The sequence below is a fragment of the Amphiprion ocellaris genome, chromosome 9 (assembly GCF_022539595.1).
Source record: "Amphiprion ocellaris isolate individual 3 ecotype Okinawa chromosome 9, ASM2253959v1, whole genome shotgun sequence".
Lineage (NCBI taxonomy): Eukaryota > Metazoa > Chordata > Actinopteri > Pomacentridae > Amphiprion > Amphiprion ocellaris.
The window spans coordinates 37,228,491-37,253,968 of record NC_072774.1 but is presented as its reverse complement, the minus strand read 5'-3'; the positions used below and the strand labels follow the sequence as shown (position 1 = coordinate 37,253,968).

Genomic DNA, 25,478 nt, shown 5'->3' with positions numbered 1-25,478 from the left:
TTAGATGTGCTGACCTTGATATTGTACAGAACTGTGTAGCAATAGCTAGTACTAATAGAGGCTTGTGGTGTTGGTAACGAGAAATTGGTTACTTGTGCTTATATAAGTAAGTTGAACTGACACTGATCATACATGTTGGTATAAGTGAGTGGATATGAAAGTCGAGTTCAAAGTCTTTGTTTAACTGTTTATTATTAGGCTAAAACTTAAGAATTTTATGTTTTTGTAATTTCACTCTGTATGGAAACAATTTATGCATAAACATGATAAACTTGCCTTGCTGTACCTAATGAACATTCAATAGTATTCCATGGACCATGTTCACATTATTACAGTAGCAAGCGCCAGCATAGAAAAAAGGTAAATATGAGATTGTAGTTGAACTCCATTGCATGTAAGGTGTATCATTGATTTTTATATGTATGTAATCTCTGAAATGTGTAGAATCTGAATCTGTAATCAGATTTTCACTTGGTATGCTTTATAATGGTGTAATGTTGACTAGAAAAGTGGACTTAATTTGACCCGAAAATTTTCTTTTGAGTAAAAATAAAACTTTCACAGTACTAGTTAGAAAAAAATGAAGTACATATTTGAATTCCTCATGAAAACAGCTTTCAGAATATATATACTTTTACTATGCTGTGATCAGTTGTTCCAATATTATGGACATTTTTCAAGGAAAACCCACACGGCTGTCAAATTTACCCTATGTAACGCAAATGAGACCAACTTAAGACGCATGACCACACATCAAATGAAATGTTTTAACAACATGTGACAGCAGGAACCTGTCATTCATAACTAGACTTCCTCATTAATAAGGGTGACTATAACTGAGTAAAACAGAGATAGGAGTGATTAAATTAGGATGCTCTGCTCTGTACAAGTGAGATCGATGGATTTGTCTCCTGCAGTTCCATCTGTTATTCGCTACATCTTAATGCTTCACTCTTCTATCACTTTTATTGCCCACTAAGGTCCATATCTTAAAGCATTATTAATTATAGTTTACCAGACTGTGTTTCAGGAGTAATCTGGGGCTGCCTTCTAATTTAGCTGCTAGTTGTTTGGGGTTTGAGCATCTCCCTGCTGACGTCTGACGTTACGGTGAGCGTATTGCGTCACTTCCTGTTGTAGCGCTGTGTTGTGTTCTGTGACTGTTGTAGCTTATCCACTCCATCTAATTTGATATTCATTAAATCTGTGTGTAGCGGTAATATTTGAATCGTAACATACACTCGTTTTCTTCACGCACCCTCTCAGTACTTAATTCTAAGTTAATCTGTTATCTCTGTCCGCTAGCCTAGCACTTAGCAGTTAGCATGGCTTCTCCCTCTTCCTCTCCTTCTCTTTCCTGCTCAGTGTGTCACATGTTTAGTTACTCCTCTGCCTCCTTTAGTGATAATGATACCTGTAATAAATGCAGTCTGTTTGTAGCTTTGGAGGCGAGGCTCTCCGAATTGGAAGCGCGGCTCCGCACCATGGAAAACACCCCGCTAGCTGTTAGCCAGGCTCCCTTAGCCGGTGCGGACCGCAATAATATAGCTGCTAGTGTAGCTTCTGCTAGCCGTACCCTAGCAGCTCCCGAGCAGCCGGGAAGTCAGGGTAGCTGGGTGACAGTTCGTAGGAAACGTAGTCCTAAGCTCAAGCCCGCTGTCCCGGCACACCACAAACCGCTTCACGTTTCTAATCGTTTTTCCCCACTCAATGACACACCCGCTGAGAAACCAACTCTGATCATTGGCAGCTCCGTAGTCAGAAACGTGAAGCTAGCGACACCAGCGACCATAGTAAAATGCTTCCCAGGAGCCAGAGCGGGCGACATAGAAGCAAATTTGAAACTGCTGGCTAAAGATAATCGTAAATACAGTAAGATTGTTATTCATGTCGGCGGTAATGACACCCGGTTACGCCAATCGGAGGTCACCAAAGTTAGTGTGGCATCGGTGTGTAACTTTGCCAAAACCATGTCGGACTCCGTAGTTTTCTCTGGACCCCTGCCTGATCTGACAAGCGATGATATGTTTAGCCGTATGGCATCGTTTCGCCGCTGGTCGTCTACGTGGTGTACTGCAAACGACGTTGGCTTTATAGACAATTGGAGCTCTTTCTGGGGAAAACCTGGTCTGATTAGGAGAGACGGCATCCATCCCACGTTGGCTGGTGCAGCTCTCATTTCTAGAAATATGGCTGATTTTATTAGAACTCCTAAAGCATGACAACCCAGAGTTCAGACCAGGATGCAGAGTTGTAGTCTTCCACACCTCTCTGGAGTTTCCTCTCAGCTGTCACCCTCCAGTAATTCAGTTAGCTTTATTGAGACTGTGTCTGTCCCCCGACCACCAAAATTCAATAAATTAAGCAAATCAAAACTAAACAAAAGACATAGTAACCATAAAAATCTAATTAAAATTAATACCACTATTTCAACTGAGCGAAGAAACAGGACAATTAAACGTGGTCTGTTAAATATTAGATCTCTCTCGTCTAAATCTCTGTTAGTAAATGATTTGATAACTGATAACCAGATTGATTTGTTCTGTTTGACTGAAACCTGGTTGCAGCAGGAAGAATATGTTAGTCTAAATGAATCAACTCCTACTAGTCATACTAACTGTCATGTTCCTCCAATCACAGGCCGAGGAGGAGGAGTGGCAGCAATTTACCTCTCTAGCTTAAAAATGAACCAGAGACCTAAACCTAGTTACAGTTCATTTGAAAATCTTACTCTCAGTCTCTCTCATCCAGATTTAAAAGCTCAGAAACCAGTTTTATTTGTTGTTGTATATCGTCCTCCTGCTCCTTACTCTGAGTTTTTATCTCAATTCTCAGACTTTTTATCTGATTTAGTGCTCAGCTCAGATAAAGTCATTATTGTGGGTGACTTCAACATTCATGTTGACGTGGACAGTGACAGCCTTACGACTGCTTTTAATTCAATATTAGACTCAATTGGGTTTTCTCAACGTAAATAAACCAACTCATAGTTTTAATCATACCCTTGACCTCGTTCTGACTTATGGCATAGAAATCAAACAGTTAACAGTATTTCCCCGGAATCTTCTTCTTTCTGACCATTTTATGATAACATTTCAATTTACAACAATAGATTGTATAGGAGTTAAGAATAAATATCATTACAGTAGATGTCTGTCTCACAATTCGGTGACTAAATTTAAGGAAATAATACCCTCTCTATTTAGTCCAGCACCACTTACTGATATAATGGAAGGGAAATATTATAATTTTACCCCCACAGAAGTGGATTATATTGTTAATAATGCTGCAGCCTCACTGCGTACAACACTTGATAGTGTTGCACCTGTAAAAAAGAAAGTTCTATCTCAGAGAGGACCTGCTCCTTGGTATAATTCCCAGCTGTGGACTTTAAAGCAGGCGTCCCGAAAGCTGGACAGAAAGTGGTACTCCACTAATTTAGAGGAAGTTTATGTAGCTTGGAAAAAAAGTCTAGTAATTTATAAAAAAGCTCTTCGTAATGCCAGGACAACATATTATTCATCTTTAATAGAGGAAAACAAGAACAACCCCAGGTTTCTCTTCAGCACTGTAGCCAGGCTGACAAAGAGTCAGAGCTCTGTTGAAACTTGTATTCCTTTAGCTTTGAGCAGTAACAACTTCATGAGCTTCTTTACAAATAAAATTATTACGATTAGAGAAAAAATTAATCTGGCCCTTCCTGCAAATGTCACAGATGTATCATCGAGTACAGATACTTTAGAATTGGCTGTAAGACCAGATGGATATTTAGAATTTTTCACCCCCATACATCTCTCTGAACTCATTTCAATAGTTTCTACATCCAAACCATCAACATGTCTTTTAGATCCTATCCCAACTAGACTGTTCAAGGAGGCTTTACCTTTAATTAATTCCTCAATGTTAGATCTGATTAATCTCTCTCTAGTAACAGGCTATGTACCACAGGCTTTTAAGGTTGCTGTAATCAAACCTTTACTTAAAAAGCCCACTCTAGATCCAGATGTTTTAGCCAACTATAGACCAATTTCCAACCTCCCATTTCTCTCTAAAATTCTGGAAAGAACAGTTGCAAATCAATTATATGAACATTTACAAAGGAATAGCCTGTTTGAAGAGTTTCAGTCAGGCTTCAGAGTGCATCATAGCACAGAAACAGCTCTGGTGAAAGTTACTAATGACCTTCTCATAGCGTCAGATAATGGACTGGTCTCTATACTTATTTTATTGGACCTTAGTGCAGCATTCGATACAATCGACCACAAACTTTTATTACAGCGACTAGAACATTCTATTGGCATTAAAGGGACAGCACTGTACTGGTTTAAATCCTACTTATCAGACAGGTTCCAGTTTGTGCATGTCAACAATGACTCTTCTGAGCATACTGGGGTTAATCATGGAGTTCCTCAGGGTTCTGTCTTAGGACCAATACTGTTCACATTATACATGCTTCCCTTAGGCAACATTATTAGGAAGCACTGTATTAATTTCCATTGTTATGCTGACGACACTCAATTGTATTTATCTATGAAGCCAAATGAAACTAATCAGCTAGCTAGACTGCAAGATTGTCTTAAGGACATAAAGACCTGGATGACCTATAATTTCTTACTACTAAATTCAGACAAGACTGAAGTCATTGTATTTGGCCCCAAACATCTTAGAGAATTGCTTCCAAAGCATATAGTTACTCTGGATGGCATTACATTGGCCTCCAGTACTACTGTGAGGAACCTCGGTGTTATCTTTGACCAGGACATGTCCTTTAACTCGCACATAAAACAAATCTGTAGGACTTCCTTTTTCCACCTGAGAAATATTGTGAAAATCAGGAACATCCTGTCTCAGAGTGATGCAGAAAAACTAGTCCATGCATTTGTTACTTCTAGGCTTGACTACTGTAATTCCTTATTATCAGGTTGTCCCAATAGCTCTCTGAAACATCTACAGCTGATCCAAAACGCTGCAGCCAGAGTACTGACGGGAGTTAGCAAGAGAGATCATATTTCTCCTATATTGGTTTCTCTTCATTGGCTCCCTGTTAAATCTAGAATAGAATTCAAAATCCTTCTTCTGACATATAAAGCTCTTAACAACCAATCTCCATCATATCTTAAAGATCTGATAGTACCATATTACCCTAGCAGAACTCTTCGCTCTCAGACTGCAGGCTTACTTGTTGTTCCTAGAATCTCTAAAAGTAGAATGGGAGTCAGAGCCTTCAGTTATCAGGCACCTCTCCTGTGGAACCAGCTCCCAGTTTGGGTTCGGGAGGCGGACACCCTCTCTACTTTTAAGACCAGGCTTAAAACCTTCCTTTTCGACAAAGCTTATAGTTAGGGCTGACTGGGTGACCCTGACGGGGTGAGCTGGTGTTTTCATTTGCACAACTGACTTCCCCTCTTGACGTCCCTTTAGTTTGCCTCTAGTTATGCTGCTATAGGCCTAGGCTGCTGGGGAACCTCTCTGGATGCACTGAGCCCTTCTCTAACTACCTATGTATTTACTATATATACCATTATTGCATTACATTCACTCTGTTTCTTTCTGTGTCCTTTCTCCGAGTGTCCCTGGTCCCAGAGCTGGATGCTGGATGCTTCAGATGTGTGGCTGTGTTTTATGGTCCTTGTGTCCCACCCCCCACCTCTCTATCTCTACCCCTCTATCTGTATCCCTCTATCTCTACCTCTACCCCTCTATCTCTACCTCTCTACTTCTTCTGTCCCTCTCAACCCGCCCGGCCAGCAGGCAGATGGGTCCCCCCACATTAGAGCCGGGTTCTGCTCGAGGTTTTTTTTCCCTGTTAAAAGGGTGTTTTCCTTGCCACTGTCGCCTTTTGGCTTGCTCTGGGGTTCAGGCATATGGGTTCTGTAAAGCGTCTCGAGACAATTTGACTGTAATTGGCGCTATATAAATAAAATTGAATTGAATTGAATTGAATTGTTTGCATAGCCTTAGCCACTGTGAAAGTAACTAATTTCCTGGTTTATGGCAACAGCCTGTGTTTCCTGTTCAGTTTTTGCAGTCTTGCGCTACAGAGTGACTACAGACAGAGAGGTGGCTGCATCAGACCTGAAGTAGCACATTTAACTGATCAATAATGTCAATAATTCACCAATAATTGGAGAAATGTCAAATATTGGCCACAAGAATCAACCAGGCTGATAATCGGTCTATCACTAGTTACAAAGTGACTTATATGAGATCATCCAAGTGACACAGTGCTGCCAGCAGAGTAAGTGTAATCATCACAGATGTGTGATGCACATATTTTAGTAGTGTTGACAATCAGAGCTCCTCCAAACACTTTCTGCTGTCGCGGTAATGCTTTCTCACATGTCAGTGTGATTCATTTATTTCAGTAGAAAAGATTTGTTTATAGATATGTTGCACTTGATTTTTCTGTGGATGAAATAGTGGTGTGTCTAACATCATAGGAAATAACGCAGTAAACTTAATGGAAAACAAGTAGCCTTTGGTGCTGCCATGCAAAGAGAGGTCATCCTGCAAGTACAAGCCAGGGTCAAGAAAACCCATTAACGTTGAAGGAGGTAACGACATACAAACAGCACAGAGACCTTGAGATCATGCTGGACAAACTGAAGTAAAATTTAATGCCGCAGTCTGAATGTTTCAGGTCATTTGTAGCTTTAAAAAAAAAAAAAAAAACAACAACAAAAAAAACCATCACGTTCCTCTAAACCAGAATCATCTTTTGAATTGTTAGGGTTATAATATTCTATAAAACAGCACTGAAGTTTTTGGGGGTTTTCCCTCCTTTCTTTATTTTTTCTGAATTATTTAATGTAAAATATGATGAATCTAAGAGAACATGGTGAAAAAAATCAGGATTGTAAAAAAGCAAAAACCAATGGTATATCTAAATGCTGACGCTGACATATGATATTAATTTGAGGGGAGGACTTTATTGCATTTGCCATCAATATTTTTCATATTTATGCAAGGCTGGGAGGTGGGAGTAAACATCACTGCAATACAGCTCAATTGCTCGTGCAGCTTTGATTTCTAAATCACTCTCACAGCACAAGGAGCTCAAGGAGAGTATTATAAATAGCTAAATTATTTATTTTTGTTATTACCTCCTTGTGATGATTATGCTTGTGTCTAATGAGAAAGGCGGTACAGATGGCTAAAAGACAGTGAGCTCTCAGGGCGCCGCTTCCTGCTAGAATGACTTATTTATGTCAGAGTGAGTGTTTGGAAGTGTTGTCAGTCCAGCGAGTGAGCTGTTAAACCACTGCTTCCTTCTCCTCAGAGGGTCAGTACACACATTCCACAAAGAATAGACGCTCCATATAGAATCATCACAGCCACAAATCCACACTCAATACCACGGATCAGTCTGCAGCTAGACAGTGAAGCTCCTGGTTCACGTCATGTGTAGTGCTCACAGAACAAGCCGTTTTACGTTAAATATTTGTGATTACAGTCCCCTGTGTATTTTCATTTTTTTAAGTATTGAAAAAAAATACTTCCTAAATGTACGTTTTTCTGATCAGTATTGTTATTTTCAATACATCAAACTCACTAAAAAGACAGCATATATTTATGCTATTCCTCACATTCAAATTTCAAATTAAATCCAAATGTATGACTATATTTAGCAATAAAAGCTACAATCACTACATCTAAATTAAGAGACTATCAGAGGAACATTAATGTGCTTGTAGCTTAAGAGTAAGTTCCAACAACTCTGTCAGTCAAAATGTATGTTATTTTATCCCCACCCCCTCATGCCCACTCTCACCCAACCGTTCGAGGCAGATGGCCGCCTTCCCTGATCCTGGTTCTGTCGCATGTTTTTTCTCCACCTCCCTATTCCAGAGGTTTTTCTGTTCCTTCCCACCATCGCTCATAGGGAACCTAAAGGCATCTTTGGATTGTTGGGTTCTCTGTTCTCTGTTTACCTGACTATGCTAAGTGCTTTGAGATGACATATGTTCTGCACTATATAAATACAACTGAATTAAATTGACCGCCAAAACCCACCAAGCTGCTGATCATCTACATCATTTATTCACATGACAAGTCGTTGTATTGGTATTTCTTAGCCACTTGCTTGTACTCACACTCACTGAAAACTGGTACACATATAAGTGATAATTAACCCTTTGATACACAACATGGGTCAAAAGTGACCCAAATCCAATGGAAAACGGGAATCTCCTGACCCACGCTGCCCATTAAAGGGTTAAAGCAATAGTGCAACATTTTAAAAAGAGGTTTTCCTCACTGCTATGCAGAGTTAGCTGAGGTGACTGGTACTAGAGTGCAAATGCGTTGCCTGTCATTTTTTGCATGTACAAATATAAAGACATTTTGTAAACAAAACCATCAGATAAAACATCTTTTAAAAGATCCTTTATTTGAGCTGCAGATTGAGAGCACCCAGTAAAAAAGTAGTGTCACAACATTCTGATTTTGATGCCTTGAGATGCTGTCAGAGGATTGTTGTGCAATGCAAACAAACTAGATTAATTCCAGGGAGCATGCACAAAATAATAGACTTTCTAAAGTAAAACATGAAAGGGAAACTTAAATAGCCACAAAAGAAAAAGCAGACTATTTTGTCCAAACTCACTGTAAAATAAGACCAGAAAAACCCATAACACATCATGACTGCTTCTACAGCTTCCTCTCACTTGAAGGAATTTGCCTTTTGATCAAAGTTATGCAGGAACATTAAGAAGCCAAACCTGTCTCTCATACAAAGAATGGATCCGTGAAGGTGTTTTCAGTGCTAATTTAAAATCAGAGATGTGCTGAAGGATAAATCCACCAAACACAGCTCTTCCCAGTGTTTTATCTACAGAATAAAGAACTGAAACTGTGATAAGGTGTATTTATATCTGATATAATATTAGACGTATTTACCCTTTATTTATCCAAGGTTGGTTCACACATGCTACTCTCCACAAGCACCACATTCACAATTCAACTGTTACTGTTTTTTTTTTTTTCAGTTGAATTGCAGCCCAGTTTGATCACAAGACATTGATATTGATACTCAAGTCAGTAGTCATAGAAAAGTGGAAAAACTGCTGGTTTTGAAGCCAAAGTATTATTATTATTACAAGATTAACAATTGGGGGAAATGAAAATCTAAGTAAAATTTAAAAAATATACTGAATGGGAATAATGAATAAAAATAATCAGAAAAGAGTCTGACTTTTTAAAAGACCTAACAATATTTGGCCTACCAATAATATTCCCAGGCACGTATGAGATTATTGGCTCATGGTGTGTGTGGCTGACATCACTTTATATTGCAGTAAAAGCTAAGCTGAGTTAAACTGCCCTCCCATTGAGGCACTGATCCAGTGATCTGTCATGAATCTGATTCCAATACCTCAACCCACAATGTCTGCTAAAATTGAATACCAATCTAAAAGCAGAACTTAGTTTTTCTTGGACTGAAAACCTCAAGGATATCCCAATTACAGTCCTATACTATTGGATATTTACCAAGTCCCATGGAGTTCTTCCCAAATTGTTGATTCAATATGTATCCGACACGGTGAAATAACAGCTGTATTAACTAGTGAATCTGGCCTACTTTACTTTTTACAAGTTACTTGACCCAAATGCTGCAGGACCCAGTTGAAACCTGTGAGCTGAAAAGCTTAAATTTTACATACATTAAACTGGAAGAAAGCTTCTGCTTAAACTGATGTGAGTGTATTAGCTAAAGGGAAGACATGTCGCTGTGGTTGGTGCTGTTGCAGCGACAGAAACACTGTTTAATGAGATTGCAGAGTAGAGCTTCTGGCTTAAATAATAGATGTCAGTTGGAAACACCATGGCGCTAGCAATGATTTCACCTTGTGAATGTGCAGTGTTGCAACTGCATTTCAGTCATCTGTCTTGTAAAACCTAATATAATCAATCCAAGTGACTACACAGGTGGTGTGACGGCCATTACTGAAGTCGTCTCCCAAAAGGTGGGTGACCTAAAATTGTTACTGACCCTGAGCCAGGTATACTAAGACTGCACGTCACCGAGCATTGGGGGAAGCTAAAATATAGCTGTAGTGGCTTCCACAGTGACGTTCAAAGAAATAGATAAGAGTCTGGACTTCAGTTTCGTTAACTGCTTTAGTGAATACAAAGCGAACAGCAGCTTCAGCCCATGGCACAGTATAACTTCCTACAAGCATAAACGAAACTTTTTTCCGCGCCTGTATGTGCTGTAGACTCCCAAAATTCCTTGCTTGAACCCGAGCATCACGGGTAATGGAGTCGCAAAGTTCAACTGACTCATTATTTATGTGAATACTCAAATATAAGTGCATTCTTATTTAACCTATTAATTTCTCACATTAACTATGCTATATGAATTATCAACTCAGTAAATAAACATAATTTTATCAAATAAAGTCGTAAAAATAGCAGAAATGGGCACTACTATCTTGTGCTGATGACATATTAATGTAAGTTGCTACTAGGGGTGACTGTAGGCTTACTAGTTGCAATAACAAGTATTAAGAAATGCTAACCATCTAGCAAGCTAGCTGCATATCGACTACTTTTTCCTCATAGACTAGTTGTGCTTTTAGTTTGGTATTGAGGACTGAGCAGGAAGTGAGTTTGCGATACCATATTGCCATCTCTCCAGTTACTACCATATACAGCCTGGTTGCAACTGACACTATCAGTCCAAGATGGCAGACCCTTCATGAGATAATATGGCTTCACTTATGGGGAGCTATCACACCATCCATCATTATATATAGTCTATAGCCTGAATGCATCCTGTCTAGACACGGATAGATCACTACTGTGATCCATCTGTGAGAATCTGTTATATCCATAATCCTTACAGCGGAAATTTAGCAGTCTCATTGAACTGAAGGAGAAGAATAAGTCTTTTTTCAACACCGATGTCTGGTGAGTGTAGTCTTAATCACACATTAACATGCTGATGATGCGGCCACACGCTGATCTCCTGGCCACTGAACAGCTGTTGGGGGTTAATTGCCTTGCTCAAGGGCACCTCACTGGGAGTAATGAGGGAGGAGAAACCTCTGTTAATTCACCTCAATACAAAGATTCATCCAGCAGGGCGACGGTCATCAGTATGAAAACAAACTGTCAGTGGCAAAGCTGTAGGAAAAGCAAGGATGGAAGGACGGACGGACAGACCGACAGACAGACAGACAGACAGACAGACAGACAGACAGACAGCTAGACAGACAGACAGATAGATAGATAGATAGATAGTCATTTAATTTGCATACCAATGTGACAGTCCAGTCTGATCACCAGCCAAGTGTGGTCAACCTCTATCAAGTAGCATCTGCTAAAGGAAAGTTTGTGGTTTGTCTTGGAGGAATCCCTGTGACGTACTATTCCTACCAACATGCCAGCGTACTGCAAGAATTAGCAGATACAGCAGAACCATTCAACACTTTTTGATATTGCTGCTGTGATGGGACCAGGACCATCTGGTCAGCTGACCTCAGGTTTCCGGAGGGTTGATGCACCTTAACAAGGTCCGACAAATATTCTGGGGCCAGTCCATTCAAAGACGTAAAACACATAAAAGAATCTTAAAATCATTCCTGAACCTAACCGGAAGCCAGTGAAGCGAGGAAAGCACCGGCATTATGTGCTCACGTTTCTTTGTCCCGGTTAGGAGACGAGCTGCTGCATTCTGAACAAGCTGCAGATGATTGAGTTCTGACTGGTCAATGCCAACGTACAGAGAGTTATAATAGTCCAAGCACGATGTAATAAAAGCATGGATAACTTTTTTCTAGATCAGCTTTCTTTGGTAGTGTTTGACTTTGGCTAGAAGCCAAAGCTGAAAGACGCTAGCCTTGACCACTAAGCTGATCTGCTTGTCTAATTTAAATGCCCCATCAATAATAACACCAAGATTCCTAGCCTGCAATCGTATCTAAGGTGCTAGTGGGCCAAGGGAGCAGGTCAGGACCTGGACCAGATCAGGGCAACCGAACAGGACAATCTCCGTTTTGTTTTCATTTAATCTTAAGAAATGTAAGTCTATCCATGTTTTAATATCCCTCATGCAATTAAACACAGCTTCCTTAGAAGGGATCTTTAATGGCAACTACACCTGCACATCGTCAGCGAAGCAGTGAAAAGGAATATCATGCTTCCTACATACTAGGGCTGGCCCGAATAGCAGTTTCTGGGCTTCAGATATTCGGCCCCGATTAATGACGAATATCCCCAACGGGGGGGGGGGCGCAAATATTAGGTGTCAGGCGAATTGACGAGACGAATACCAATCGCGCGACATCGTCCGCATATTCTGGTCTCAAAATACAGATTTGGTTACCACTGTCATGACCGAATATTTGGATATTCGGGTCCAGCCCTACTAAATATTGGCCCCAGGGGTAGCATATAAAGGGAGAACAGTAGAGGGCCCAGAACTGACCCCTGGGTTACCCTGCAGGTCAGAGGGGCCACTGAGGAGGCAATCCACTACTCTTTCTTCATCTATTTGAAATACAGCATCCCACACTAAAAACTCAATAATCAGTATACCTGACCTCACTATTCAGAAAAGGCTGAGAAACCCTGCAACTGTCCCTTAACCAGGTTTGAAGCTGTTAAAAATGAAAATATCCACAAAGCGTTATGCTGCACGGTACCATAATTTGACATGCGACACAGTCGTGTCCACTGGGACCCGCTGGACCAACACTGCTACAAGGACATAAACAATACAGCTGGCTCTCAAATGTGCTTTGTTAAAGCATCCGTGGGGCAGAGCGAGAGGCCGATCAATGCTCAGATGTGTTGATTTAGATGGGAGGAAAGATGGCCTATAGGAGATGTGCATCAGCACAGCAGAAAAGTCAATGCCAATCTTTCTTTCTCCCACAACATCGACCTGAACTCACTTCTGTTCATTTCTCATCTTTCCTTATAGGCTGCATCCGGCTATTCAATCTCTACACATACTGTTTCAAAGGCCACTGAACCCTGTGAAAATCTCTGCTGAGCACTGCATGTGTGCGTTTGTGTGTGTATGTGCTTGAGTGTGTGTAGAATAAAGGAAAAGAGATAAAAATGCAGAATGAGATATGATAGGTGCACCTTTTACAACCAATGATGTGGTTGTGAGTGGGTTACAAGGTTATTTTATGGCATTGTTACTACAGTGATGCATTGATGTGGATTTCCAGGGGTGATAACAATACATTAACAGTAATATTCAGCCTTCACCAATTCTCAAATGATAAAATATATGAACGTATTCTGAGCTTTTTTATAATGTATTTTGTAAACAAATGTTCATTCAGCTAATTCATAGAAATCAACTGTTAGCACAGCATACCCTGTATGTCTGTGTGAAGTATTATCGTTATGGAAGAAGCAGAGACATGGAGTTGATGGGCAGACCAGTCAAAGACGGCACACTTTTACAAGTTTATTATGGTTTGCTTGCACAGCATGTGTCTCATTAATCACACCTATTGTCTATGCATAAAGAGCGTTGTCATCGTCAAATCAACTAAACTGTAACCTAAAGTCAGTGTTAGCTGTGTCCGTTGTGCTCTCTGTGTGTAGGGAGCTCAGTCTGGTCTTTGAGTAAACCACCAACAAAACAGAGAAAAGAGCTGAAGAGAAAGAGGCAAAAATCATCACTTAGAAGTGGTCAATCAAGTGGTGTCACCGGTCTGCAGCAGACTTTTTATTATGTAGGGATGGATTATAAGACAACTGGCCCCTGGGAGCAGATGTGTAAAATGCTCCCACACTTAAAACTACAAGAGGCACAAAACAGCTACAAACACAGCTGGAGTTCTGCATGTCTTTCTGGCTGTTTTGTCTTTTTCTGTGGTCCTGTTGCATGTCTTCCCTGTCATTCTGTTGCATTTTATGTGTCTTTGTGTTATTTTTTTTGTCCACTTGTGCTGAATTGCTTTTTTCTCTCAACATTGGGTTGCAACTCTTCCTGTTTTTTGGGGTTTTTTTGAGTGTCTTTACAGTTTTTCGCTTGTCTTTGCAGCTATTTTGCATCTATCTGTTGATGTTCTGCATCTGCTGTTGTCTGTTCTATTTCTTATCGTTGTGTATCCAGTTGTTCTGTGTCGATTCATGTTCATTCTGCTTTTTTCCTTGGTCTAGATCTGTTTCTGGTCAGTCTGTTGGTTTGTGAATTGCATTTCCATGTTGTTGCAGTCTTTTGGACTCCCTTTGTTGTCTTGTGCTGCTATGTGGTCATTTCACTGACCGTCTATCAAGGATTAACTGTTTCTACAATCAGAAGTTCTGGTTAACAGACCCCCACGGCATTTGGGCTCTTGTAGGTCTTTTTAGTGGTCCTTCTATGACATTAATGGACATAATTATCAGCTGAAATCCCATAATATACATGTAATTTTACTATTTTTTAACCAATAATATATTGCCCATTGATACATCATACATCCCTATTTACTAGATGAGAACTATGACTCCAGCTGAGATTGATACCCCTGTGAAAATGAGACAGAAAAAACAATATGGCCAGTAAAAATGAATAAATGAAAAAATAAATAATTACAACTACATTTCAGTCGTACACAATTAAACCAGAACTGAACACAGAGCAAGGAGAGACTCCTAGTAATGACAGTCATCTGTCCTTTGCTGTACTGAGCACAGCAATAAATGATTCTGGTTGGTCTGACAGGGGAAAAAAGCTATTACAAGATGTCACCTACAGCCAGTTTTTCCTGGTGTTTTATACAATGAACAATTAATATTTCAATGGAAAAATACAGCCTTATTATTCAATAATCATTTTTAGATGTGTTAAACAACAAGCAACAAGACATCACAAGTTATGCACACAGGATGTTGATAACAACTAAAGATGAGCTAAAAACTACATTTCAGAGTATTTATTGAAAAAAGTTTCTGTCACCTGTTTAAGATAAGAACTGAATATTAGATATTTGTATATACTGATGTCTCTAGCTGTAACTATTTATATTATAGCTCCTTTTTGTACAATCGTTGTTAATTAAGGCTTTGATTTTTTCTTATATGCAGTAACATTTGAGCTGACATGTACTGATGGATGGCGGTATTTAGGTTTCTATGCATTGCAAGATCAACCAGCCTAAATATCAGGACCTTCAAAATAACACTGAATGACAATGAAAACCTACATGACAGATGTACTAGTGCCAGTCTTACAGCTAAGTAACAGGTAAGTGTGAGGTCTTTTAAAAACTGTCCCTCTGAATTGTTCTGTCTCAAACTTTCTCTTCAGGTTGCCAATCTTTAATCATTCTCTTGATTTCTTTGTTTCACACAATAACAAACATACTATTTTGACATGCTGGTCCTAAAAAAAACACGCATTTCCATGATTTCTGACATTTAAGAAATCATAGTAATAATGAAGCCAATCAACAGATTAATTCATAATGAAAAGAATTTCTTTCTGGAAGATGAACACAGCAAATACGGATTTCTGATATTCAGGCTCAACTTAAAAAGTTTTTTTAAAAAATAAGTGGACCTGCTGTTAATGGCTGTTTTCTTTGTCAACAATTTTCAACTTCATTGGTAAATAAATCAATAACTTTGTAAAGCATCAGAGTATTGTGAACAACGTCCAAAGTAACAGTTTTTGAATGTCTTGTTGTTTCTGATCAGTCCAAACCCCAAAGATTGCACTCATTCTGATATAATACTGTGAAAATCGACGCGTCCTCAACTAAAATGAGCAGCCTTATCTGCAGTTATTAGAGGATGAAAATACTTGTCAGGTTTTAGTCCTCATGGTAAAAGATGCAGTCGAGAAAACACAAAATGTGTGGTTTTCTTACATGCAATTACAAAAAAAAAAAAAAAACCTCATCTGAGTCCCTATAAATGTGTTTCAGTTTATGCTGAAGTCATGCAAATCCTACACAAGAGATGGGAAGTGATGAGATGTGGATGATGGCGACAATGTATGCCTACAAGAATGATGTTTTTAATGGAAAACACTGGACCTGTCCTCTAGACTGTTTCTAAACTTGACAGACTGTGTGCATTTCTATGAATCTGCCAGTCCCCCAACAGGACTGAGCTGCACAGTGCTGAAGGAATTGTGATGTGTGTTTTCCATGGCTGCTAACCCCAAACTGTGACCAGACATCACCTCAGTCTGAGCTGCTGCTGTTGCTGGAGACATTTCACAACCATCAATGTGCACAAAGGGCTGGAAAATTGGAAAAACGCGTCCCGTTACTCACCAATACTCCTGAAACTCTCAGACAAAGTTCGCCTCAACTTTTTCATTTTGCCGATTTTCTCCGCGGGCTGGGAGGCTGGCATCAGGTCGCACATTTTGATTTTTTTTTTCTTCTTCCACCGACTTTGGCAGCGGACTGGCAGCGGACTGGCTGTGGTTTGAAGCGGGGAAGGAGGACCGGAGCTCGGGCAGCCCTGCGGGGCTTCTTCAGCCCAGCTGCAGCGCGCTGGCAAACACAGGAAACGGAGCCTCAACGGCTTTCACTTCTCTCATCAACTACTGAGAACAAATGTCTTCTTGAGATTCCCTCAAGACTGCAACTACATTTCCAAAGAGGCAGTAAAAGTCCGTGCTGAAGCTTAGGCATCCAAACTGCAAACCGTGCGGAATTCGCTGCGCCTTTCTGTTGCGCCTTTTTTTTTTTTTTTTTTTTTTGTTAGATACTAAAAAATCGTGAGCTCTAGCTCTGACTTCTCTTTCTTTTCTCAGCGTCCCAGTCGCTCCCAGCTCCACCGCAATCTAGATGTCATTTTTGGGACTCTCTCTCTGGTTTCGACCTCCCAGACCCCGCCCTGGATGCGGGGATTGGCGGACTCCCGGGGTGTGCTGGCTTTCTATTGGCTCCGGTGATTGCCCGTCAAAGAGGCAGCGCCGCCCTGCAATGTGTTGCAGGAGGAGGAATATTTTCTGGGGAAGCAGATTGATGTCGGTGCTCCTGCTTGAGACTGCTGCCCTCTACAAGACCCGGTCATTGTGCGTAGGTCGAGGTGCCTCGGCAAACATTAGCTTCATCAGCGTTATTCGTGGGTTCACCTTCCACAGCTGCTCGTTCAGATTTACAAACCTGATCAGCCCAGGCTCCGCTGGGGTCTTTGTTTGATCTATTTATTATACTAGTAATCCAAATGATTTACTGCATAAAACACACAAGAATGTCTTTGAAGTTTGGTGATATACACTTCACAAATAGAATTATCATGATTTGAGCATTTATCCTACATTTGTTTTTTGTTTTTTTAAGACATTATATGCTCATATAAAATCGTTACTATGGCATCATTTTTGATTTTTTAAATCATAATTATACTCTCTTGAAAACAAATATTTTCCTCTCCTCTGCCCCTCATTCTTTGCAAAAAACTGAGCATTCGCCTGATGATAATATCCAGCAGCCTACTTCTCCCACAATAATATCATAGTTTGTCAGTTAACTTGCACTAGAACATAATAGGGATTAAGGAGAGCTGTGGGATTAAAGCTAAACGAGCTATCCAAACCCTGCATCAATAATCTAAATGCTGCTGCAGAGAGCTCTACTCTGCTCCTGACATGCGTCTTTATGTGCTTAGATGGCATCTCCAATTTGATCATGTCTGTGCTGCAGTCACCACAGCAGCCACAGGAGTGTTTCAAAGGCATCAGAGGAACAACGGTGCAGCAGTGTATGTGAACCTTAGCATGTCTCCGTGTTTGGTTGTGGACCTGGAAGCATCTCAGGAATGCAGAGGGCTGAAATGTTTTCATACTGCTGCCTAATAGCTTTGACTGGGGCGCAGGAATAATAGAGACAAATGCACAGCTTGATTAGTTTGAACTGGTCCTTCATTATAGTGCATTTGGTAACAATGCATGCACACATTGAACAGCACACTTTTGTTCTGCCCTACCAAGGCAAAACACCGTAGCCACAGATTTGCTCCACTGAGTTTAGACCAGAGTTGTCCTTTTGGCATCTTGCCTTACCATAGAAAGTTATTATAGAGACTATTACAGTGATGTGGGACACTTTCTGCAAGACATGTTCACGATATATTTCAGTATGAAACCAATACATTATAGCCACAGCCAGTATCATTCTAAAATCTCAAATGTGTTCTCTAATCATATCAGAAAAGATCATGTAGCTATAACAGAGAAATAATGGCAAAAATAAACATGCTCCTCCTTAATTCCAGAACTACTATCCTTTTGCTGTTAAAAAATATTTTTTTAAAAACGTGGAGACCTATCTATGCATCTCTATAATGTAGAAAATTAAACAATACGTCAAGCCATCAACAGAATATTGTTACTCCACCAAGGAACGCGGCGGAGTTATGTGATGATCGGTGTTGGTTTGTCTGTCTGTCTGCCTGTTAGCAACATTACTCAAAAACAGACCAACAGATTTGGATGAAATTTTCGTTGAAAGGTCAGAAATGACACAACGACCAAGTGATTTGATTTTGGCAGTGATTTCGGCTTATAGATTTCTGTACCACTGAGATAGTGGCACGGCGTCACTGTAACCATGACAACAAGTGAACACTACGTCAGCTGCCTGCTGACCATCACATGATTGCGATCCTACTACAAATCCACCGCCGTGGACCACGAAGTTTTTAAGATTTCATCCATCGGAAATGATACGACTGAGCAGCTTTGGCTGAGTACTGCACTCTCTGAGTGCTTTTCTTTTTGTTGTTTAGATTAATTGCTAATTAAATAGTTAATTAACAAATAAATCATGCATCTTACGTGAGTTAACTGATTAAAAAAATGGTATATGTGTGAAATCATGCAATGAAATCACATGACAGAACAGGTTTGATTTAATAGCAAATGAATTCATAGGCATTTGCTAGATTCAGATGATTGGAACTCATGTGTCCCACATTACACAAGGTCAACTGTCATTAACTCTTATTTTATGGTGAAAACAACAACATGGAATTCATTGGAACTACAAAATACAGAAATGTTTCCATGTTTCCTGATACTAAATAACCCAATGTGATGCTCCACATTCCAAGTGACCGAATTTTTATACCACAGAAAATAAGGCAACAGATAAGTCTAAAAGTCTCCAGACAAACTACTAGCTAATGCTAACTGGCCTGTTTAGCAGAGTTGCAGAAGACTATATATTGTCCATATGTCATCTGACTGAGGTGAATTCACATGATTTGATGTGGTTAAGTTCATATTAAATCACATATTTAAAGTGTATTTAATTACAGCTCATTTTCATAACCTAGATAATAAGTTAATTATACAAGTGAGCTGAAGAACAAACCAGAACATTTTATTTGATACTACACTGTCCTTTATGACTCAAACAAGCAGCAGAGACAACACAATGACTAGTTAAGGCTAGCTGGTGAGAAATGTTTCCATGTTTCCTGATATGAAATAACCTGATGTGATGCCTCACATTCCAAGTAACATAACTTTTTCATACCACAGAAAATGAGAGAATGGTTAAATCTAGAAAACACCAGTTAAACTATTAGCTAAAGCTAACTGGCCTGTTTAGCAGATTAGCATTAGCCTACATGTCATCAGTATGTCAGCTGACTGAGGTGAACTGACATGATTTGATGTGGTTCAGTTAATATTAAATCACATATGTGAGCTGCATTTAATTAAAGTTCAATTTCATGATCTAAAATATAAAATAAATAAGTAAAACTCACTTCGTCTAATGAATCAGAACTTTGTAATAGAAAGCGTGAAAGCTGACCTTGTCATGTCAATACCACAGACTGTGTCAATACTTACGCAGATGTGTCTTTTTCCATGGTCATCAATAGGAAACATGCTTTTTGCTTCTTTTGCAAAACCAAGAAAAACTGCAGGTAAGGTTAAATGTGTCTAACTGTGAATACATCCATGATGCAAACATAGACGGCAACAGTATCTATAGGTTTTATTTAGGTTTTCATTCCGTTTGGCTCTGTGGCAATCTTTAGGCCATTCTGCTTTACAGTCCTCTATTTACAGATTATATCTTTCGTAGATATTAAATATGTGTCTGTTACAGTTTGGCTAAAAACCTTTTAAAAAGTTAAAGTCTTCTTTTACTATTTGAATGTTTTTCTACTTATTGCTTGTACAGTCTAAAAAAGACATCATGGTGTGAAATCCTGATTACATCCAATTTAAAAAAAATTTAAAAATCCGACATGTAACTCTGATTAAAATGCTGATGATAAATGCTAAAACTTGCTATATTGCCTAGCAGGCTGAGGTACCTGTGCACACTGGCGGCAGCAGATGGCAGTGAGGTAACAGTGGGAATCCAGTGAGGTAATGGAAGACGCTGCTCTGCTACAGTAACCACCCCTGGAGGCTGTTTGCACACATCTGAGAAATCAATGAGCATCTTCTCTGGTTAAACACAGAGCTTGAAGAAGTCATGCACAGAGGTGGATGCATCAAAATAACTATAAACATGCAAAAGTCCAGTATACAAAATCTTTAAAATATCTAAATTAACAGAATAAGGAGTCTGTTGCATAACTTATTATTATATATTTAATCTTAACGTTCATACTAATACATATACACTTAGGCAGCATTTTATTGTTGCAACTCTAGGCAGCTAAATGTAATTACTTTAGATACAATCAGGTATTTTCATGTAGTGATTGTATACTCACATTGTAAAGCAACTGTGATTTAGTGGAATCAACTCATCTTTTTTCATTTATTCACATTTCATTCAGCCTACCATATTTTAGATATTTAGGTTCAGTCAGAATTTCTGCTTTTTATGCTCAGATTTCAGGAACTCACATTCATACTTTTACTTTACTTGTTTGGACTTGAAATGATGAGGTAAACATATAAACTATGGGGAGTTAAAAGAAACACAAATAGCATATTAGCACAATTTTAAAACAGACTTTTAGGTTCAAAAATGACTAACTTAACAGATTTGAATTTAACATATGAGAAAACGGTGCAATATTTGTTCAAGATAAGATTTGGTGATTTTAGAAGAACAAATTGAACATTTTGACTTAATGAAACCTTTAAAGGAAGCCCTTTCAAAATTTTTAGGAGGACAGAAAACAAAAGACAACATTCTAGACATACAAAGTTGCACTCTTATTTTGGAATTTTTCAAACATTTCATTGTTTGTGAAATATTTGACCTTTCTGAGCCTAAAATATGTAATAAGTCTTGCATTTTATGGTCACCAAGCAAATAGCTTCTTATAATCTTACTGTACCTTATTTTTTCTGTAAAGTCTTAATCTAAAAATTAACTGGGAGCAGAAGCTGTCGGATAAATGTAGCTCAGTAAAAATGAAATATTTGTGTCTGAAATGTAGTTGAGTAGATGTGGAAAGTAGCAGTCATCCTCAAATACAATCACAACGAATAGTACAAACTGAAAGTATAGTGAAGGTATGCAGATACATTCCATCACTGAATTCTTTGACTGATGCTCAGGCAAGTGTTTGTATTAATTCTGTTCATATTAGCAAATACAGTCATGGCTGCGACCCCTTTAAGAAGTCAAATAACACAGTAAATATTGTTCTTAAAACAAGAAAAATCCTATTTATTTTTCAGCACTGAAAATTGGCACGCCAGTAAAGCAGTTAAATTGAGTTTCTTTCAAATTCCTATTTTGTCCAAATTCACATCAATTGTTGGCATCTCTGTAGTTCCGCATCACCCCGTCTTCTTCATCCTGTGTCCAGCTGGCTCGGAATGCTGCAGAAAGTCTTCACAAGGTCAAAAACAGGGACAAATAACTTCCATTCCCACCTCTTCTACATTGCAGACTTGAATTAAAAAAACCTTGATGTCTGTCTGTACAAGGTTAAACAGTTTTCTTGTATCACAACAGTTTTTCCTCTGTCAGTCTGGCAGAGCCTCCGTCTGTCCACAGGTTTAGGACAACGTGCTGCGAGGACTGGGCTTTCTCTATAGCTGCTGCAAAACTATGGAAAGTAACACAAATCATCTTGTCTGTTCAAAATTTTTATAGTCCACTTTGAATTCACTGAAGACTATAGGCATACATGTGAAACTGTGCTTCTCTTTAATGCTACGTACACTTTTAGTTCCATTAATGCAATTTTGTTTAGATCAGGGGTGTCAATCTTTTTTTAGCTCTGGTTCCACATTCAGCCCAATTTGATCTTCAGAGGCCCAGACCAACAAAATCATAATTACCTGTAAATAACCACAACTCCGTATGTTTCCCTTTGTTTTAGTACAACAAAAAGTACATTCTGAAAATGTTCACATTTGGTGAAATATTGTTTTTTTTTTAAACATTCTGAACAAACTGTAATTTCTTAAGAAAAATAAGTGCAATTTCAAAAATATTATGCCTCAGTTAATTAAGCACATTACAACTTAGAGATCACAGTTTATCTACAAAAGCACAAAACATTTAGTCACAGGTATCTGGAACTGAACAATCTAGAATTTAACTTTAACTCATAAAAGTTGCACAGTGGACAAATTTTAAACAGCAGTTACTTTTATTGCAATATTGCGCTTCGTGTCGTCTCTGTAATCTTTACACTTTGCAGAGTCATCCTGTGGGTCGGCTTGGACCCCTGGCAGGCCAGTTTTTGCCTGCGGGCCATATGTTTGACACCCCTGGTCCAGATGAAGCTTGGTTCAGGTCAGACATACCAAGTCATGACCAAGACAGGTGAGGCTTCCAGTAGGTCCACAGGATGTTCTCCGTGTCTTGTGCTTTATCCTTTGGATGCTGCTGTGATTCTGAGTTTATGGTCCAGAGAATACATTCAGTGGTTTATTCTCTGCTTAGTTTTTGCAATAATCACTTTTAAAATCTCTTTGAATGCAGTGTCACCAGAAAAACAACAGCTCCTAAACATTCTTTTAACATCATTAGGAAATAGATAGCCTTACTTTCATTCCTGCTATTCTCTCTGCAATGAATGGAAATACTCCCCAAAAAAGAGGGCTTGATGTACAGCACATAGAAGATCCGTCTGCAATTGTACACCCAAAACAGGACAAGGACAGCTTTTTTGTTTTCCCTGGTAGCTTTCCCCCAAATAGCTGAAATGGCAAACAGTGGAAAAACCGGAGTAACTGTGGAAACTCTAGCCAGAAAGAGAAAAAGAGGTTCAGAATTGAAGAAAGAGGCAAAGCCGGGGAGTGAAACCAAGGTAAACCAGGAGTGAACATCAAATGGGCATTCCCTGGATGGAGAGAGCTCTGACATTTAGAGGATTCAAAACTGACCTCCAGTTGTCAGTTTTTCTGCCAGATCAGTCAGTAAGAAATCCTGCCAATGTTTTAATACAAACGGCCGTCTTACTTATTCTAACTCTGACAGCTGTTTCTCAAATGTATTCTCCAGCTTCCCACTCCCCCCCGACACCAACCACTGGTGTATTTACCTTTTTGGGCAAAGCAAAACTCAAACTGTGTTATGATTAGTATTATTATTAGTATTTCACTTTATCTTATCAGTAAACATCCTTCTTTTTTCTCTCTTATTCTCTGTCTGTTGGCGCTTTAATCAATATATGAAAAAAACAGCAACAAATTGTTAAAAGAGAAGAGCTTTATTCATGTGTGGAAACATCTGATTACAATCATTATCGTGTAATTCATGAATCAATACTTCATCTACAAAGTGCAAAGACTGATAAAGTACAATATTTTAAAAGTGATGATGTGAAATGACATTTCAGAGCACAGGGAATTTGCAGAAAGCTTAAAAACCAGCTTCAACATCTGTCCAGCACACATCACCGCATTCTCATTGAGAATCAGAAGTTTAACTAATTCAGATATTGTTCAGTCACATTTGTTACTGTTTAACAAGTGCAATATGAAGAGATTTTGTCTGAACAGGAATACTGTGTGCAGCTGCACTCAGTTTGTTGTTTGTTTGACAAAAGGGCATCACTCCAAGCCTACAGTGAAGATATAAGGGCAAGTTGCCTATGGAAGGCCTCCAAGCACAGCTGCTTTATTCATTTTCAAACTTGCTGTATGGGTGGTCCGAGTCACCCATCAGACCTGCACACACACACAAAGCGGAGACAAAATGAAAACACAGCAGTGTATGCTGGGTCAATTTCAGCCTCCACTTCCGACATTTTCCACTGAATCCCAGAGGTAGTGATTCTCAGATGTAGACCAGACTAGTCCAAGGACCCGTTTCAGAAAATGAATAGGAAAATCTACCCTAGCTATTCCTAGACTGTTAACATGTGATGTTCAGTGCATTGTGGAAATGGTGAAATTGATCTTGTTTAGTCTTACTGTATTTGCCCTAGTCAGTACTTCCCTACATTTCCCACACTTTTCATGATCCCCAAAAATCTCAACAGACATTAACTGATCGACATAAAACCAAACAGCAAATATCAGACTGGTTTCAGCTTTTTGAATGTCAAGTGAACTGATTTGGGTTGAATATGGAGATGTTAGTTTGGGAAACTGAGGTATTATGAAGTATTGTCTTTTTTCATTTTATTTTTTTTTTACATTTTATGGCGAAATGACAAGTCAGCTAATACATTTGACCATGCAAGTGGTAGATTCATCACCCCGGGCCCTACATGTGCATTACTACTGTACTTCCACAGATTAAACAGTTGGAGAGACCGATGAATACAAACATGCAAACTAAAGCAGCAGAGGCCATGATATCCTGACCTTTAGTCCCCAGTACAGGTCAAGAATCATGTTTATTATATCCTCACAATTCAAAACAATTGTGTCTTTTCTTAGGTCCTCTCCTGCATCTTTGAATGGGTACATGTTTAAAAGATAGGTTCACTTTTTTTATTGCTCCTATTCTGCATATGTCGAAGCATGTTTTGCTGCCTTTTATTATTCTTCCTGTTCATACTGATGTGTAAAGAAAATCCCTCCCGCACTCATCCAAAAATCTAAAGTAGTCAACATGTTGGTTCGTTAAGGAATTCTACTATTTTCTGCCATCTGACTTGTTGCTACTTGAGTTAGTATGAAAAATTAACTCAGTCTGATGCTTCATGTTAACTTGTTAGATATTGAATAAAAGCTGCAGCATATTTTGCACAGAACAAGAACCACAGATTGTGTCTTTTAATGGCCAGTATGAACAGAAAGAATGATTACAGCAAGTAACAGCTGTTCTAGAATTCATACGGGCCCCTGATTATAGCTTTAATACTGGCTTGATGATTTTTGCACATACCCTTTAATGTATGTATGCTTCTTGTTTGATTTTTAAACTCTAATCAATAAAGACAAGAATGATTAAATAACCCTGATCATTGGATGAATGTCATCCTGTGGTAAAGTCTATGTCAAAGAATAGATTAAACTACCCCAAAACCAAACCAGAAGTACTGCTTAGAGAACAACAGCTGAGTGCAGGCCAGGATTTACAAAGTCAGCAGAGGAATACAAGAATTTCCAGACTATTACCATTGGTCATAACATGCTCACATCCACGAAGAACTCAAGAAGCTGAAGCATT

The 25,478-nt window shown here is 39.1% G+C and overlaps 2 protein-coding genes across 2 annotated transcripts in view; both read right to left on the bottom strand.

The window, feature by feature from the left end:
* Nucleotides 1-16,763, bottom strand: part of cdk14 (cyclin-dependent kinase 14) — a 241,646-nt gene extending 224,883 nt beyond the window's left edge. Inside the window, exon 1 of the mRNA XM_055013998.1 lies at nt 16,236-16,763. Within this exon, the coding sequence (XP_054869973.1) occupies nt 16,236-16,329 (94 nt within the window). The 5' untranslated portion in view covers nt 16,330-16,763. The remainder of the gene's footprint in view (nt 1-16,235) is intronic.
* Nucleotides 16,764-23,546: 6,783 nt separating this feature from the next.
* The window catches only part of LOC111569475 (pituitary tumor-transforming gene 1 protein-interacting protein), a 17,412-nt gene continuing 15,480 nt past the window's right edge, over nt 23,547-25,478 (bottom strand). Inside the window, exon 7 of the mRNA XM_023271615.3 lies at nt 23,547-24,025. Coding sequence (XP_023127383.1) covers nt 23,976-24,025 — 50 coding nt within the window. The 3' untranslated portion in view covers nt 23,547-23,975. The remainder of the gene's footprint in view (nt 24,026-25,478) is intronic.